Genomic DNA, 18,820 nt, shown 5'->3' on the forward strand with positions numbered 1-18,820 from the left:
TCCCTAGGCAAGCGCCTGGCCGAGGCGGTGTCTGCGAAGCCCAGACGGCGTTCGGACACCAAGGGGGCAGCACCAGCAATCCCCGTGCCGCGGCTGTGACAGTGGCAACCTCGTGACTTGGCTCCCGGGCTGCGGCGGTGTTCCCCGGCGCCCAGAGGACTCCCAGACAGCGCGGGGCAGTGCAGGAAAGCCCGGGCCGCAGCAGTGAAGCAGGTTTGAGGCGCTTCAGGGGATATAGCACTCGGGGTTGCACAGAGCTATGGGGCACAGCAGTTACCAGAGCCACAGCAGTTCTTAGGGTTCCAGCGCTCAGAAATGAGAGCGCTTAGAAGGCAGTTCAGGCAGTCTAGGCCGTTTAGGCAGTGTAGCACCACAACTGCGGCAGGACAGCACAGGGGGGTACAGGCTGAGCATGGGAGCACGTAAATGGTACAGCGCTAGTACCTGGTTGATCCCCAGTAGTCCTTCTTGTTAATAGGTGTTCTTCTTGACGCTTGATGGCTTCTGCGCCCTTCTCAGGTGGTTCCTTGGGGGTAGGTAATAAGGGGGGTTGAGTTGGTGGTTTAAGGTCAGGCTGGTTTCTATAGATCACTGCAGGTGGGTCCCTGGGTTCCCCACACGCTGGGCCAGATCAGTGGGTTTGGTAGAGTCCCTTACTCAACTTAGAAGGCAGTGCCTAGGCCCAGTCACTTCCAGTGGTATAGGTTCCTCCCCTAGGCCCTACTGCCTAAAACTCCTGCGCAGGATCCCCCAGGTCCAGTGATGCCCCAACTGACAAAAAGGTTTCTCTCCTTTCCTTAAATAATCCCAGGTCAGGTGACCACTCTCTAAGGCGGCAAAGTGAGACCCCTCCCCTATTCCGGAAGGTTCCAGGAGCATCCACAGTCTAGCTATGGGCAGAAAAGGCGGGCTGGTGTTGCTACAGTATCTTAATGTCCCAGCCAGCTCCTGGCTACTAGGGTGCTACTAAAAAGACCACTTCGCAGTAGCAGGGGCGTGCGGCAGCCATGTTGGTAGGAGAGAGCACCTGCACCTTAGCACTGATTAGCAGTGTTAAGGTGCCCAGAGACCTAGGTCCAACAAAAAAAGGTGGTGGAAAAAACAAGGCAAGGGCGAAAAAAATTGGGAAAGACCACCCTAGGGCTGACAGGTCTAACATCTCCTAACAGAGTGAAATTGGAGAATCTAAGAGCAAATGAGCTCAATATGTCTCCAATACTTTCCAAAAAGGACTTATGAGACCCTGGTGAACGGTAATGTAGTGCTCCTACAAACGCGAGGGAGTTGTCTAATTGGAAGCAGAAGCTGATGCCCTCTGCTCCTTTTATGCCTGATAGTTGGGATGTAGAGCACCTCAGAAAGCTACGGTGGATGATTGCTAGCCCTCCCCACGTTGTTCTAATCTGTCTAATTGCTGAATGAAGTTGCCAGAGGGGAGGGTATTGACTATATCTGGATTGCGCCAGGCCTTCTCCAAGTTTCGGTGATGAAAAGGCAATCGAGATTGTCATTTATTATTAAATCGTGAATATATTGAGTATGCTTGTACATAGACCTGGCATTTATTAGCCCACTATGTAAGAGAGTGGATATGGTGCTATTTGCGGCTACAATGTCCTGTCTAGGCCTAAAAACATGTTTGCAGTTCTTACAGCCGATTGGCCCCTTCCCATTTATCCACATACAAAGAATTGTGCAGTTAGGGAGGTTTCTATTTAAGGCTAAGATGGATTCCCTAGTCAAACCATGACCTGGGGAGAAAAAGGCAGCATTCCTGGCACTAGACGCGTTGTTTCAGACGCGGACAGGTGCAAACGGGCTTGCCTTTGGCGCCCGCTGCCCGTGTCCGCAGCACGTCGGCGCCATACCCCACTTTAGTACTGTGGGGCAGATGGCCCAGGGGAGAGACTACACCATCTCCCTATCACAATGGCTACCGCTCGAAGTGCGTGCGGAAGTAGGGCGATTCTGGCATTTTTCCTCCCTCCAGTCAGTCAGCACAGGCAGTGGTGGACCAGGGAGGAAAAGAGGGCGGGAAAACAATGGTGGAACTAAGAGGTGAGAGGTGAGAGGGGAGAAAGTACTAAGAAATGCTTCTTTTAAAATTGCTGTGCATACAAAAACGGCAGTTTAAAACAATTCTATTCCATTTATTATTTGAATGAAGAATCGGTAGTTATTAGCAGCACAGTGATTTAAAAAATACTATAGCACTTGTGGTGTGGTACAAACACTTATCTAGCACCTAGGTCCTGCTAGCAGCTAATCCGCTGCGCGTCGGTGCCATCCCCCACTTTATTACTGTGGGGCAGATGCCCCGGGGGAGAGACTAGACCGTCTCCCTATCAAAATGGCTACCGCTGGAAATGCGAGCAGAAGTAGGGTGATTCTGGCTGGTACACCACCTTTTCTATGGGAAGACTGCAAGACAGGATTTGAATGTATCAAAAATATTTAGAGGCCTTGGATGGCCAAGATGAATCAATTTAGTAAATATTGGATGGGGTTAAGGAAATATTTCATGACAATGTAAGGGGTATGTGCATAAAACCATACTCAGGAAAAGTGCAGTGCCAGTGCAACACAAAGTAAGGCCGGCACCGATTAGTGTTCAAGAAGAAGTTAAAGAAAAATACAGGACATGTTAAAGGGGGGGGATAGAGCCAGTAGAAGCATTTAGCTGGATATCCCCTGTTGTTTTAATGGAGAAAGCTGATGGAAAGTTAAGCTGCTGTGTTGATCTCAGGTCATTGTATCAAAAGAGTGTTGCAGATACATTTCCATTGCACAACACTGGTAAACTAGGGCTGTTGCTTAGTGGTGGGAAGTATTTTTCCAAATTAGATCTCAAATGCACTTGCCACCAAATTTAACTCCATGAGGAGTCCAAATCACTAACAGCTTTCATCACCACAGAGGGAATGTTACTGTTTACTTACATGCCATTCAGACTGTCATCAACAGTGAGTGTTTTACAGAGGATGATAAGCAAAGTGTTTAAAGGGTTACAAAATGTACTGTATTTTCAAGACAACATTGTAATCTTTGGGGAAACAATTGAACAGCACAGTGTTACACTTAAGGAAGCCTTACATAGAATTGCTGAAGTGAGGCTAATATTGAGAAAAGATGAATGCTGTTTTCTGGAAGAGCAAGTTGAAAATGTAGGACATGCTTTCTCAGGGGGGGGGGGGAGTGAAACGAATGAAGGACTTCTTAAAAGCAAAAGATTTGTCCCCCACTCCCATAGTTAAAGAACAGTTATGATCATTTATTGGATTAATAGAATTATTACAGTGGGTTACTTAGCTCTGGCTGATGAAATGTTATCCGGGTAGAGCTCCAATGACATCAAGGGGTTCTGGGGGGTTGAATCATGCCAAGGCAGTTGTTGGTTGAGCCTGGCTTGGGATGCTGTGAATGGGCTTTCTCCTGATGGAATATAAGATCTTGATGAAAGATACTTGTGTTTCCAGCTTGCTTACTACATTTCTCTGGTGATGACTTGGCCAGACATTTGAAAACCGCCAGGTGAACCCCAGAGAAAGAAGAACCCAGCTGTGATAGCCTTGTGTACCAGGCCTCATTATCATTCTCCATTATCACTCTCCATAGCCCTCATCCACTCTGTCTTGGAGACACAACCCACCAATCCCTCAGTAGAGGTGGTGGCTAATGTGATGGATGTTACTGAGGGGTTGGAGATTTGTGTCTCCATGACAGAGTGGACGAAGGCTATAGAGAGTGACAACACATTGAAGGCAGTAGTAAACTACTCAGAGGAGCAGTGAGGAGGGAAAGTTATTTACATGAGGCGCTCAGACCTTTATTTATTTTATTATTTATAGCATGTGTAGAGCGCTCTGTAACCCTACGGGCATCCTGGCGCTTAGGTACATAGCTAAAGCTTTGTGGGGACAGGAACATGAACGAGATGCTGAACTGGGTAGATTTATTTATTGCGAAGGGTTTTAGGAGGGTTTTTTGGGAAAAGCCAAGTTTTCACCTTTTTCCGAAAGGTCAGAAGATCATTAGTTTTTCTGATGTCAAAGGGGAGGTTATTCCATAAGTGGGCTGCAGCAATGCTGAAAGCTTGTCCTCCACAGGTGGCTTTCTTGATCCTAGGGATGCTGATGAAGTTCAAGGATGAGGATCGAAGAGACCGTCTGGGCTCATACCACTTACATTTGTACTGGAGTGGTCGGGGGCCTAGTCCGTGAGCTGCCCTGAAAACAATACATAGGGATTTGAAGCAGATCCTTTGATGTATGGGCAGCCAGTGTAGGTCAGCCAGGGCAAGAGTGGTAAAAGATCTACGCTCACGGGAGAGTGCCAGTTTGGCTGCAGCTGCCTGGACACTCTGGAGTCTGGAGATGAGGTAGGCGGAGGATTCCAGCAAGAGAGCATTGCAGTAGTCCAGGCGGCTGAGGATAGTGCTCCTGACTATGTCGGCTCTGGTCTGTGGAAGCAGGAGAGGTAGCAGTCTTTGGAGTCCTCTTAATAAGGTGAAACAGCAGCTAACCTGCTTGTTGACATTGGTCTCTAGGCTTAATTTGTTATTGATAGTGACTCCAAGGTTTTTTACAAAGCTCACTGGGGTGGGCGAGTCTCCTAGCGACTGAGGCCAGAAATCTGGCGGTAGATTTTTGGGGATTTTTCCTACTGTGCAGTGTAGTATTTCAGTTTTCTCACTGTTGAATTTTAGTGAGTTCTGACTGAGCCAGAGAGACATGTCCAGCATACAGGTGTGGAAAGTTTCCATTGAGCTTGCTCGAGTTCCGTCCAGCGAGATTATCAGCTGGGTGTCGTCTGCATAGTTTGTCACGCTGATGCCATGGCTTTTGATGATTCGCATCAGGGGTTGCATGTAAATATTAAAGAGTATGGGGCTGATGGCAGACCCCTGTGGGACTCCGTGCGGGACTTTCGTGTACTCGGATTGGTAGGGAGGGATAGATACAGCTTGCCACCTGTCCGTCAAGTAAGAGCGGAACCAGTCGAGCGCGACCCCTCTGACTCCGATGTTCCTTAATCTTTCTATCAGGATGCCGTGGTTCACCGTATCGAACCCGGCGGACAGGTCAAGCAGAATCAGAGTTGCTGATTCTCCCCTGTCCGTCCTCATTCGCAGGTCATCCATAACTGTCAGCAGGGCTGACTCCGTTCCATGAACTGGTCTGAAGCCAAACTGCTCCTCTTCCAGGATGTTGTTGGTTTCTAGGAAGAGGGCTAGAGCTCTACTGACCCATCTCTCTATGATTTTTATAGGATAAGGTAAGAGGGATATGGGTCGGTAGTTCTTTTGGCAGTTTGGGTCCAGATTAGGTTTTTTTAATAGCGGGGTGACGATCGCTAGTTTCCAGTCTTTGGGAACGGAGCCTGTGTGCAGGGATTGATTACATAGTTGGTGCAGGGCTGGTAAAACGTCATCCTCGAATTTCTTGGCTATTCTATGGGGAAGAGGGTCTAGAGGAGAGCCTGAGGACGTATTGAGGGCTGTTGTGATGAATTCCTGTTCCGAAGGAATCATAAAGTTTTCCAGGGTGGCATTTGAGAGGGGGTACGTATCGGGATCCGCCTTTCCGTCTTTAATTGTTAGGATGCTGTTGTCTTGCGGTGGGGAGATAGGATTACTATTCATTCCCTCTACAATTTTGCTGATTTTATCGTGGAAGAACACTGCTAGGTCGTTGCAGAGTTCTTGTGAGGGCTTGATTTGGCTATTAGCACAGGCGGGGTGGGAAAGCTCTTTGATGAGCCTAAATGTATCCCGAGATTTATTAGAGCTTCTGAGGATTACCTCAGCAAAATGGTTGGATTTGGCTGTGATTATTTCCTTCTTATATTGTGAGATAGTAAGCCTCCATCGTACTTTATCCTAGTCTGAGTAGTTTTTCCTCCAAAGCTTCATTTGCAGGTATTTTTTAGTTCTCTTAGTTTCTCCGTGTACCAGGGGGCGGAGGGTTTTCCCCTTTTTGTGATTGTTTTCAGCGGGATGACGGCGTCGAGTTTTTTTGTGGTTTCGTGAAGAAAGGAAAGATAATTTGCGGTGACATCATTCTCTAATTTGAACGAGGCCCCAACCTGGCGTAGGTCGAGCTTTCCCTCCTCTTTCCTCTTCAACAGGTTCTTCCAGTCCCGACCCACGAAGGTTTTGACTTGCGAACCCGTGGCTCCTGTGTGGGACGGGATGTGGGATTTGAACCTGATGAGGTAGTGATCTGACCAAGCTACTGGAAGGATGGTGTCTAGGGTCAGTAGGTCTTCTGCCGCAAAGATAAGATCTAGTGTGTTTCCTAGTCTATGTGTGGAGGTGTTTATCCACTGTTTCAGCCCTAGATTGTGGCAGGATTGAGTAATGTTGTGCAGGGCTGCACGTAGTTGGTCATTGTCCCATAAATTGAAGTCGCCCAGTATCAGCAGCCTGTTGTGGGAGATTGACATATTATTTATGACCGTGATTAATTCCTGCTGTTGTGAGGCTTTGAAATGCCCCGGAGACCTGTAACATACAAGGGCCGTGAGGCAGTGTTCAGAATCAGGTTTTATGGAAATCCCGAGGATTTCTACACAAGAGATGGTGTCAATGTCCAGGGTAGTGATGTTAAGTTGTTCCCTAAAAATGATCCCCAGGCCTCCTCCTCGACCTGAGGGTCTGGGTTTTTGAATGATCTTGAACCCTTCTGGACATGCAATGCCTAGCTCAGATTCTGTTCCTTCAGCCATCCATGTCTCGGTTAGGAACAGGATGTCGAGTTTATTAGTCTCAATCAGTAGCTGTATTTCAGTAGCGTGTTTCGGAAGGGAACGGACATTTAGAAGTCCGTTGATTAGTTTCCCTTTGGTGCTGCGTTTAGCTCCTACTTGGGCTGATGGGGAAAGGGTCATGGTGCTGTCAGGGCTTGGATACGGCATCGGGATTGATTTGGGGGGAAGGGGATTAATGTGAGGAAGCCGAGCTTGGCAGAGAGAACAAGCTTTGTCGTCCTGGTGTACTGCGTAAGGGAGTAGGCGTGGGAATTCAATTTTGTCTGCCTGTGCATTCAGTAGCATGAGTGTTTCCCTGCTATATCTGAGCACATCATGTGCTGGTGTGCAGCGGGTAGGGGGGTGCCCTAGGCCCGGCCTCGGCGCGCAATCGTCGCGCCCGCTGCGCTCGTCCGCTGCGCTTCCGGTGGGGGCACATGCTTTGTAGCAGAAGGGGGAGGGGTCCAAGGGGGCGTGGCTACACTAGTGGGCGTGTCCTGGCGACAGGCCAATCACGTCGTGGCAGCTAGGAAACCTTGCCCACGTCAGCAAGCAATCTGCTGAGTAGCGAGGGTGCTGCAGAAACGGCGATTTTAAAACAACAACAAGGTATTTCAGTGCAGATTAAAAGAGCTGTCTGTCCCTGCTCCCGGCTGTGCCTCAAGAGCTATGAGCTAACAAACGCTGCGCTTGTGATCAGCGCGCGTTTTGTGTCGAAGGGGGCGTGGCTACACTAGTGGGCGTGTCCTGGCGACAGGCCAATCACGTCGTGGCAGCTAGGAAACCTTGCCCACGTCAGCAAGCAATCTGCTGAGTAGCGAGGGTGCTGCAGAAACGGCGATTTTAAAACAACAACAAGGTATTTCAGTGCAGATTAAAAGAGCTGTCTGTCCCTGCTCCCGGCTGTGCCTCAAGAGCTATGAGCTAACAAACCTTTCCATGAGTTCCTTATGAGTTACCCTTACTAGGCAAGTGCATTGTTATGAAGGGTAGTAGATTCATGACACTCAATTCTGTGCACCCAAAGCTGGTACATGTGGCACATGAGGGTCATCTGGGTCAGACAGTCACACTGAGGAGGTTGAGGCAAAAAGTCTGGTGTTCACTTATGGATGGTCAGGTGACAACATGGGTGAAAAGAATATGGTTTTTGTAAAGAATCAGAAAAAAGATTGAGAGTGGTCTAAGGTGGTCATCAGGTGGCAGAAGTAAAGGGAGTTTTGGAGAAGACGTGTTTGGATTTCATTGGTCTCTTGGTTTTCATATTGGGTCAGGAAAAGTTTGCTGCAGTCATAGTGGATGCCAAATCCAGATGGGTTGAAGCAGTTTTTATGAGGTGCATCAGCACTAGATCTACAATAGCAGTCCTGGGTGAGTTCTTTAGAAGGGAAGGAATTCCTTCAACCTTGCTTACAGACAATGACACCCAGCTCACTTTCTTGGAGATTAGATCATTCTTGGACAATCTGGGGGTTAAGCATGTGTGTACATCTATGTACAATCACCAAAGTAACGTTTTGGTGGAAAGGGTCAACAGGTTGGTTAAGGGAACAATGGGAATGACATATTATGGTGATGCTGATGATGAAAAGATACTTGTATAGCACGCTGATACTCCAAAGAGTGTCCTGGTGCTCTGCACACAGAACTTCACTGCCAAGTATAGTCTAGTCAATTAATCCTGATAAAATAACCACATTTTCAGTTTCTTCAACAACAATGAGGTTGAAGCAATGGCTCATAACTCAGATGTAAGATTGTTCCATGCAGATGGCCCTAAGAAAGAAAATGACCTTCCCCAGCCCTGGAACACTGAATCCTAGAGATTCTGGCCTGGAGAGTATTGGCTGTACACAGGCACCTTGCAGGGGCATTGAAGCTAATCCTTGCCTTGATATAGTCTGCACTAGTATGATGAAGAGCCCTATGGACCAACACAATTTGTTTTAAATAAAATTTTCTTCTTTATCAGGAGCTAGTGAAGAGCCCGCAAATGCAGGGAAATGTGTGTTTTCAGAGGCAGATGCAGAAGAGTGCAGGCCACTGCATTTTGGAACACCTGCAATCTATTAATGCACTAGATCGGGAGACCCAAGCACAGCGTGTTACCGTAATCCGGCCTAGATGTTACCAATGACTGTATGACCAGTTTCCTGGCTGTCAATGAGAGGAAATATACAAACTTATGGTGTTTACTTGTTTAATCCTTCCGAGCCCTGCGTAGCTCAGCCTCTGGCTGATGGAATATTTGCCAGGCGGAGCTCCTATGACATCATGGGGTTCTGGGAAGTTTGTATCATGCCAAAGCAGTTGCTGGCTGAGCCTAGCTCTGAACAGGTTTTCTCCTGATGAAATAAAAGATATTTTTGAAAGATACTTCTGTGTCCAGCAAGCTTACTACAAGAATATTATTCCAAATGTGTGAAAAACGTTGCAGATAAAACAGTGTTTGAGATCATTATTGGGAAATGGGACAGACTTTGTGTGGAGTTTGGAATAGGAAAAGTGTTTCTGAGTGATAAAAAAAGAAATCTGTGTTGTAGAAATGTTAGCACCTTTTGATATTAATCTTTAGTTTGTTCTTACTGTTGATGCAAGTACCACTGGGTTGGTGGCTATTGTGTCTCAAACAAATGAGTATACAGAAACAGCTGTGGCTTATGCATCAAGAACACTTACTGTTTCAGAAAAAAGCATTCACTTATCGAAAGGTAAGTGTTGGCTGCAGCTTGGGGTGTGGAATATTATTGAACTTACTTACAGGGAACACAATTCACCCTGCGGACAGACCATAAGCCAATAGTGAAAATATTCCAAGCAGGTAGAGCTAGCAAAGGGTCAGTGAATTTAGCTAGATTAGCAGCCAGACTTCAGGAGTATCGCTACTAAATGGAACACATCCAAGGTTTGAGAAACACACAGGCAGATTGTCTATCTAAATTGCCAGCAAAGTGGCGGGTAATGGAAGGTCCAGCTGTATTAGCCAATGGGAATGAAGGTGCTGTGGTTTCTGTCCGTGATGCGGTAGAGAGGGCTGAAGGTGCCTTTATGGTGGAGGAGTAGTGCTGTTAAATGGATGCTGACAGCACCCTAAAAGAAGTTATAAAAATGGTGGTTGCTGGCAGCAGAAGAGAAATCCGTGTGGCTGTATGAGTGCAGCCACACGTTGAAGTGTTAGATGAGCAGACAATGTGTGGAAATAGATTCTTGATGATGGTGGACAGATTTGTGCTGCCCTTAGGCTTGGACAAGTAAGTAGTCTCATGGATTGAGAAGTGTGCAGTGTGAAATGAAGGGGAAAAAAGGCTAAAGGTAAGGGTACAGTCCTCTATGGGGCATACTATCAATCCCGGTAAACCCTGGCACAGTGTTGTGCATGGATTTTATTGGCCCGATGAGTATCACTGACCATGGGACTCAGCTTATATCTCAGGAGATGAAGATGTTTATGTCTAAGTTTGGTTGCACTCATCATTGCACCTCACTTTAAACCCACAAGGCAATGATATCACAGAAACAGCAAATTGCTTGGCGAAGGGTATCATTCCGATGGCTAACATGAGTGGTCAAGAGATAGAAAGATCGGTATAGGATATGCTATGGACATACCACATCATAGTATAGGAAGCTGCTAAAAAAAAATCCGTTTGAAGTGATGAGATGAAGAGAGTACCGGGCACCAAGTTAGTACCATCATAAACGAAAGAATTGGTGAAGAAGGGAGGTGAAAAAAATGGAACATTGATGAATGGTAAGTTGGAAGAATAACAAAAGGTGTGTCGAACTTTGTTCGAAGTTCAAACTGTACATCAGTATTACACTCAGAGAATGGAATTGTCAAAGAGGGATGGTGTATGAGAGAGAAATAAATCACACAAGTGAGGAAGATGAAGGTTTTAGTTATTTTATGCTAATTAAGGATGTTGATTTTTAGAAGGAAGAAAAGGTGGATGACTCTTCTTGAACGTGTGAAGAGTCCACTGTGTCCCCAAAGATTAGAATGTCATCTTGAAAATGCTCTATATTTTGGAACTCTTCAAATGTGGGTCGTGAAGAAAAAGTGATTGATAAAAACATAAGGAGAAATAGGTATTATACGTGCATTAATGTCTTCTTTGATACCCTAAATATTTTTTCCTCATTCCCTTTGTAATAGATTAAATTGGTATGTTCTCATCAAGTGTTCGGCTAAAGTTGCAGAGTAACTCCATCTTTGCCTGCCGTTGGATAGGGATGTCCCTTTCTAATTTTATAGTTGACGGTAGGATCAATAAGAGGTAAATGGGTAGGGCTTTGGGCCAAATTGACAAATTTATTTGCACACGTAAATCTGATTCATGCACAATTGACTGGGTTTACAAGTGCAAGGTAATCAGGAAATGATATCTATTACTCTTAAAGCTTTTTATACACACACATTATTAACCCCACAATGGTGCAGTGAGCAAATTCCAACCGAGTGCTGGGAGTTGAGTGTTTAAGGTCAGGATTTCCTTGGTAAATTTAGGAACACCCCAAGCTCTTTGACTTTGCGGGTATCCTAAATCTACTCTCCAATCCCTTTCCACCATGGCAATGGTCAGTGATTTACTCCTGCCGAAGGCAGGAGTATTTCCGTTGCCAGAATGGGTAGGAGAAGGTAGCACAAAAAACTCGCAACTTAGAGGGCGTGTATTCCTCCATAATAAAAAATATGTTCCCTGTGCAGAACAAAACCAAGAAATCATTCCACTGCACAAACGTAAAGGTATTTCAGCAGTGGTGTAACGTAGGTTCCTGCAGTGCGTGGGGGGTTCTAAGCTATAGAGAGTACCCTCAGCACAGTACCCTGGCCTGAGAGCTTATTACCGAGTCTTGAGGGCGGCCCATCCATGTAGTTTGCAAGGGGGCCCCCTAAATTTTAGTTATGCTAGTGCATTTCAGCTGATGTATTAGTGCCATTACACCAGAAGAAACTCTGCCGTAAAGCTGTTAAAAGCAATTCATGAAATTCGTCCTGGATTATGTCTGAAAACCTGTGATTGACAAAACGTCAGTAAAGTTTTGAGAAATGCAGAGTTGTAAAACTGCACCCATGCAATGGTGTAAGTTTACATATGTCGAAGTTTTCTTTTTAGTATTTGAAACTATATGACTAACATGACAGCATGGCTGAATCATCTATTATACTCTTCATATATTTGAAAGTAGGCCCTAAATCTACCCCAGGATTCCCCAAGCAAGGTCCATGGGGTCAGGTTACCGTTCTCTGCCTCCTTATATTTTCTTTTTGTTTTATTTTCAGGACAAGGGACTTAGTCCTTGTGTCCTGTAATTTCTATTCATGTTGCAGCCAGCAAATCACAGCACGAACTGGAGTCTGTTATTTGATGTTGCATGCCTGAAGGACTCTTGTGAGAGTTTTGCGAATCCAAACATCCAGATATGTATAATTTTGAACATTAATTTCTCAAACATACTGAACGGATTAACACCAAAGTGTCTAAAATTTCCTAGGGAAATTTCATTGGCAAATTATATTTTGGGACCCCATTTTGTCTAGACCCCGCTTGACAGATCACCCCGAAACTTTCAAAGAAGGAGCTGAGGAGGATGAACCTTTTTTTTAAAGGATCGTGAATATTTTTCAAATGGCAACAAAGTTATTAGCAAACCAAAGAATGTATTTCTTATGCTCATGCCCCCGCCATATACATCATTGTTGTGAATTATGTCAGTTCAGTTGTAATTAGGACTGTTATCATTGATGTTCCTAACATGTCATGAGTGTAGGCGAGGGCATGAGTTATAGTTACTTGAAATAAATATCACTGTTTTTAGTTTACAACGTAATGTTTAAACTGACACTTTCACCTAACTATAAGTCACTTTAACCTCTGCTTTTCTGTGAATTTTTAGTTTAAAAAAAAATAATAAAGCAATATTTTATTACCAAACATAAGACAAATCCTCCCGTGCTGCACACAGCCAAATGTCTTCATCCAACCCCCCCTCAAACTCCTGTCGTGCCTAGTGTGGGGCTGGCCATAGTGCCTAGCTACTACCAGGCCCTGCACCCAAACCCCCTGGAACCCAACTGCTCATCATGTAGTGCCATCACCTGTTCACACCAAACCACCACATACACTCAGGCTCCACCACCAAAAGACTCTCACTGGAGTCCTGTGGGAGTACATGGGGCCATGTCAGATCCAGTGGGATACCCTCTGGATTGTGGAAACCCCCCAAATTATTTTTTTTAATTTGACCCTCCCACATGTTCTTGGGGGTAATGGTACCCCTACCCTGCCCCCTCTTACCCTATATGTTTTCATTCGTTTTCAGGGCGCAGGGCACAGGACCAGAATCCCTGTGTCCTGAAAATGCAGGCACAACATTTCTATTCATGTTAAGGCCAGTCGAACAGAGTGTAAGCTACAGCAAGAAGACCGACGGGGATAAAAGCCTCCTCGGCCAATTTAGATCACTCTGTTATCTGAAGTTGTGTGATAGTGGATCTCTCGCAAACCTCCAGAGAACCCATAGGGTCCTTATAATGCATAGGGCTCACATTTCCTGTTAGCGCCACAGCTCACCTTTATTAGGAGTGTTCAGCGCAAAAAGGGAAAGTACACACTATAACAGTGAATGCTCTGCCCTCAGGGTAACTGTAAACACTTGCTGCCTTTGGGCAGCGCATTCAAGTGAAACACGAAGAGGCTGATTCAAAGCCATTCTGTGTTTCACTGTGTAGGCGACAACCAACTGCACTTTAAAGAGGAATTCGAGATCCCTTTGCAGGCGCAATGCCCCCATGCAAATGAGGGAACACCGTTTTGAGATCGCACTGGAGCTACATATGCACTAGCACTATCTGTATTGCAGAAGGGGCAGCACAAACATTTGCAGCCCCTTCTCTAAACACAAAATGCCCCAAGAGTGCACAAGTGCCCGTTCCCCAGATATAGAACGTTTTTGAACATTTATCACGTGATTCCGCGGAAGAGCAGGAGCATAGAATATTGTATCACAGAATAGAAATAGTATATGGAAACTTAATCGCAAAGCTCACCTCGGTAAACCAGGAACATCGAGGGAGTTGCAGTTCAGTTCTCGTCTATCTTCCTGGGTAGAATGCCTTTAAACAAAAGTTGAGTTTAGTATCTCAGAAGTGACTTCTTCATTTTACATTTCAGCAGACTGATTTAATTATATAATATTTGATTTTTTCATTTAATATGTATGGAATCAGCTTTACACTGAACTCTATTTAGGAATGAGTTGTTTATTGATCCCTGTAAATCTATAGATTGAGCAGAATGTACTCAACAGGCAACTTTGTATTATATTCCAGTAATACAAATGAGGATTTTTGGTCACATAATAAATTACGAGACTAAAGGACTAATGGTTTGTAAATGTCACTTGAGACAGTAACATCTTTGATGGACCATAATACATGTAGCCGTTTATGTACTGTTTATACAGCATATTTAGGGGGTCATTACGATCCGCCATCGAGGTGGTTATTGGGACCACCCGCCTGTATGGCCGCGGTCCCGCACATTAAATTACAATGCGACCGCCACCGTGGCGATCGCATCTTGTATGTTTACCTATTGCGGTGGGTGCTGCAGGCTGCAGCATACGCCGCAATAGTAAAAAGGCATGTAATGCCTTTCACTGCACTACGTGGCAGGTACCACGTGGTATCTGCCACTCAGTGCAGGGAAATGCAGGAAAGTACAATGGGTACCCCCCAGTGCAAAACCATCTCCCCCACCACAAGGGGGCCAGCAATGGGCCCCTCGAATGCAATCTTCACCAGGCTTTCAATGCCGGTTTACCCTCCACAGAAAGGCAGACGGGGTCTGTAACACATCGCCACCATTTTAGGCATGCTGACCTGTTCGCCATGTAATCGGTACTATTGCCTGTGGCGGAAGTGTGGCGGGCAGTAATTGTGTCCACCGCAGTCGCAAAGCGATTGCCCCCGCCATCGTTAATTGCTTTCGATGGCGGAGGGCCTGAGACCGCACTGCTGGCGGTGGCGGGCCTTCTGCCATCGTAATGACCCGCCTATTTTTGTTCATTTGAGAGGAGAATATGGGCCAGATGTAGGTCACCAATTACCGGTCGGTAACGGCCGAATTCAGCCGTTACCGACCGGTAATTGGTGATTGAGATGTAGGGGCCATTATTTTACAGAATCGGTAAATTTACTGAATCAGAAAATTTACCGATTCTGTAAAATACCGAATCGGTAATTTTACCGATTTGGTAAATCAAGATGTAGGTGGCACTCCACAGAGTGCCACAGGCCCTTAAGAGTCGGTATTTTACCACCCAATCCTATTGGGTGGTAAAATACCGAATTCAGGTGTGCATGCACATCTGTGCATGCACACCTGTGCAATGTGACGCACAGACATGCCCTTAGGGCATGTATGTGTGCCTCATGGCACACAAGCCTGCACTTGGGGTGCTAGAGGGTGTCAAAGTGACACCCCCTGCACCCATGCTGGATTCGGTAAATACCGAATCGGCATTCCCCATTGATTCCTATGGGCTCAGCCCATAGGAATCAATGGGGAATACCGATTCGGTATTTACCGAATCAGTAAATACCGAATCTTACAGATTCGGTAATTCAAAATAAAAAATTACCTACATCTCCCTCCTTCTAATTTACCGATTCATAAATACCGAATCGGTAAAATTCGGTACTTATGAATCGGTAAATTAGATTTACCTACATCTAGCCCTATATGTTTTATTTTAACCCAGAAGAAGTAAGATACTACACTGTGGGCCCGATGTAGGTCACCAAATACTGGTCGGTAACGGCCAAATTCGGCCGTTACCAACTGGTTTTTGGTGATTGAGATGTAGGGGCCATTATTTTACAGAATCAGTAAATTTACCGAATCGGTAAATTTACCGATTCTGTAAAATACCGAATCGGTAATTTTACCGATTAGGTAAATCCCAGATGTAGGTAGCACTGTTTACAGTGCTACAGGCCTTCAGAATTCGGTATTTTATCACCCAATACAATTGGGTGGTAAAATACCGAATTCAGGTGTACATGCACATCTGTGCATGTACACCTGTGCCATGTGACACACAGACATGACCTTAGGGAATGTATGTGTGCCACATGGCACACAAGCCTGGAATTGGGGTGCTACAGGGTGTCAAAGTTACACCCCGTTCACCCTTGCAGGATTCAGTATTTACCGATTCGGTAAATACCGAATCGGTATTTCCCATTGATTCCTATGGGCTTCAAGGCCCATAGGAATCAATAGGAAATACCTATTCGGTATTTACCGAATCGGTAAATACCGAATCTTACAGATTCGGTAATTCTAAAATAAGAATTACCTACATCTGCCCCCTTCCTATTTACCTACTCTTAAATACCGAATCGATATGATTCGGTATTTAAGAGTAGGTAAATAGGAATTACCTACATCGGGCCCTATATTATCTAATTGTAGTAAAACAAATAGATTTGAATGTTCATTAATCTTAGTAAGAAAGATTTATTTTAGTGAAGCCTTTACTATGTCAAAAGCACATTTTGTCTGAAAATGTATAGGGCTTTTGTAACTTTCAGCTAGCAGTAGGAAGCTTCCAGTAAGCTCGTGTTTTATTCACCGTTCATGGAGAGAATGCTAATAAAAGGAATTGTAGCTATTAACAACATGTTTAAACATTATGGGCCATATGTAGGTAAATTGCAAATACCGACTCCTTAATACCGAATCATACCGAATCGGTATTAAGAATGAGGTAAACGTGATGTAGGTAAAAAATTCGTTAAACATTACCGATTCGTTGCAAATCGGTATTAAATACCGATTGTGAACAGATCGGTAATAAAAATACATACCGAAAGGCTATTACCGATTCGGTGTTACCGAATCCACACCCAAAATCGGAAATACCGAATCGGTAATTTAAAAAACAGCGTTTTGGTGAATCAGCCAATCCTGATACACCCATTTACTTCCCAAACAGGAAGTTGCCACACCCAGCCAGGTGCACAGGGCCTGGAGCTCACTGTGAGGCAGGCAGGCAGGCAGGAGAGCTGAGGAGCCAGCAGCAACACAGCCAAGAAAAAAAAATAGATAAACCACTGAACAAGCATTGAAATGGCAAGCCAGGACGAGAAGGAGAAGGAGGGAGGTGAAAGAAAAAGAAAACTCAAGTTCAGCGACAAGGAGCTTGAGATCCTGATCGAGGATGTCACCCAAGAGTACCACAAGCTGTTTGGAGCCCAGTCCCACCAAGTGCCAGACGCACAGAAGAGGCAAATATGGAGTGGCATTCGGGACAAGATCAATGCCATAGGTGTGACCCTGCGCACCATAGAGGACATCAGAAAGAGGTGGTACGACCTCAGAAAAACAGCAAAACAGAGGATGGCAGAGAGACATAGGCTGGCAGGGAAAACTGGAGGAGGAAAAAATCGAGCCCCAGTACCAACACCACTGGAACAGATGGTGGAGTCCACCATCCAGCGGGAGAGTGTGAGTGGCATAGGAGACGCAGACAGCTCCGCCAGAGCAGCTAGAAAACAAGGTAAGAAGCATGCCCAGCATGCTGCCCTACCCCCTCCCCAACCCCAACCCCCATAGTGGTAAAAGTGCTCCCACTTCCCACCATGTCTTACTGCTTACCTGCAATGCATTCTGGGTGATGTAGTCAGTGTGAAATCATGATCAGGACTGTCAGGGCAGCTAACACAATAGCATGGTAATAGAATTGGATAGGTCAGGATAACCACTGTGCACTGTTGGCATGTACTTTAATGCAATGGCATTGCAGACAGAGCATTGAGAATATTTACATTTGTGTCATTTCAGGCGAGTCATCTCGCAGTGCAGCTGAGGGCAGCAGAGGCAGGTCAGCCAGGCCAGAGGGGAGTGAACAGGATGAAGACAGCATGCCTGCAGGGAACACCAGCTCTGCGCCATCGCAGCCAGCCAATCCTCCACCACACACATCACCACAGCGCCAGGGAGGGCCGCAATCCCCTCTCACTCAGTCACCACTGCGACGTTCACCAACACCACCACCACCACCACCACCACCACCACTACCACAGTCAGGCAGGAGGCATGCCGTGATCACCCTCCAGCAGATGGAGGCGTCGGAGGAGGAGGGCAGCCAGCGCGAACAAAGTCCTATCGTAGAGAGATCCAACAGGGAGCGGGCTGGTTCAGCATCCGAGGGTGCGAACATCTCATCACGACGCCGCAGGGCAAGGCCGGACAGTCCAGTGGCATTTGAGCAGGGTGACAGTGTGTTTGCTGGACTGGACGGCAACATGCTGAAGGTCCAGCGCCTGCAATGGAGGGAGATGAAGTCGTTACACAGGGAGGTGGCAAACATTAACAGACATATGCACAAGATGGAGAAGGGTATCAGTGCCATGGGGGAGAATATGTCTGCAGGGATGGAGAGGGTAGCAACCTCGGTGGACAACCTCTGCAGCCAGCTGGAGCAGGACCGTGTTGGCATGCGCCGACAGAGACTGAGACTCCAGGACTATACCAAGTCGGTGAACCGGCTGGCCACTACGACATCACTGATGTGTCGCCGGTCCATCGCCATGCAGGAGGAGATGGCGCATTGCAGCAGGGATGTGGCCAGGGGGATGGTGTCCATGACCTCAGTGCTAGAGCTCATGCAGAATGCTAAGGCCTCAAATATGGAAGGGGGGGGACAGTGAGGAGGCTACCAGCCGTGGTAGCATTACACCCTCACCCACCGAGTGCAGGAGGCGTAGTGGACGTAATGTCCCAGCACAGGAACGGTCCAACTCACAAGTCTGTGTCGATGGGGAACATGCACGTGCAGCACGGGGACGCAAGAAGTGAAGGACACTGGCTGTCCACATGCATGTGATGGGTGATGTAACCCAAATCCAATTGGACAATGCTCACAATGCTGGAGGTGTGCCAAATAAACACCTGTACATGTAATTTGAAATGCCTCAGTGTCGTTACTCACTCAGAAATAGTGTGATGTTATCTCTGCCCGTCTATGTCTCCCATCATGTTCAATAGCAGCACCAGCCGCG

General features: G+C 46.2%; 1 protein-coding gene across 2 annotated transcripts in view; it reads right to left on the reverse strand.

Moving 5' to 3' along the window:
• LOC147701894 (histo-blood group ABO system transferase-like) overlaps positions 1-18,820 on the reverse strand; it is a 790,021-nt gene that overhangs the window by 110,036 nt on the left and 661,165 nt on the right. For both annotated transcript variants that reach the window (XM_086930523.1, XM_086930522.1), the window contains exon 6: positions 13,799-13,864. In XM_086930523.1, the coding sequence (XP_086786649.1) occupies positions 13,799-13,864 (66 nt within the window). The remainder of the gene's footprint in view (positions 1-13,798; positions 13,865-18,820) is intronic.

The sequence above is a fragment of the Lissotriton vulgaris genome, chromosome 7 (assembly GCF_964263255.1).
Source record: "Lissotriton vulgaris chromosome 7, aLisVul1.2, whole genome shotgun sequence".
Taxonomy (NCBI): Eukaryota; Metazoa; Chordata; class Amphibia; order Caudata; family Salamandridae; genus Lissotriton; species Lissotriton vulgaris.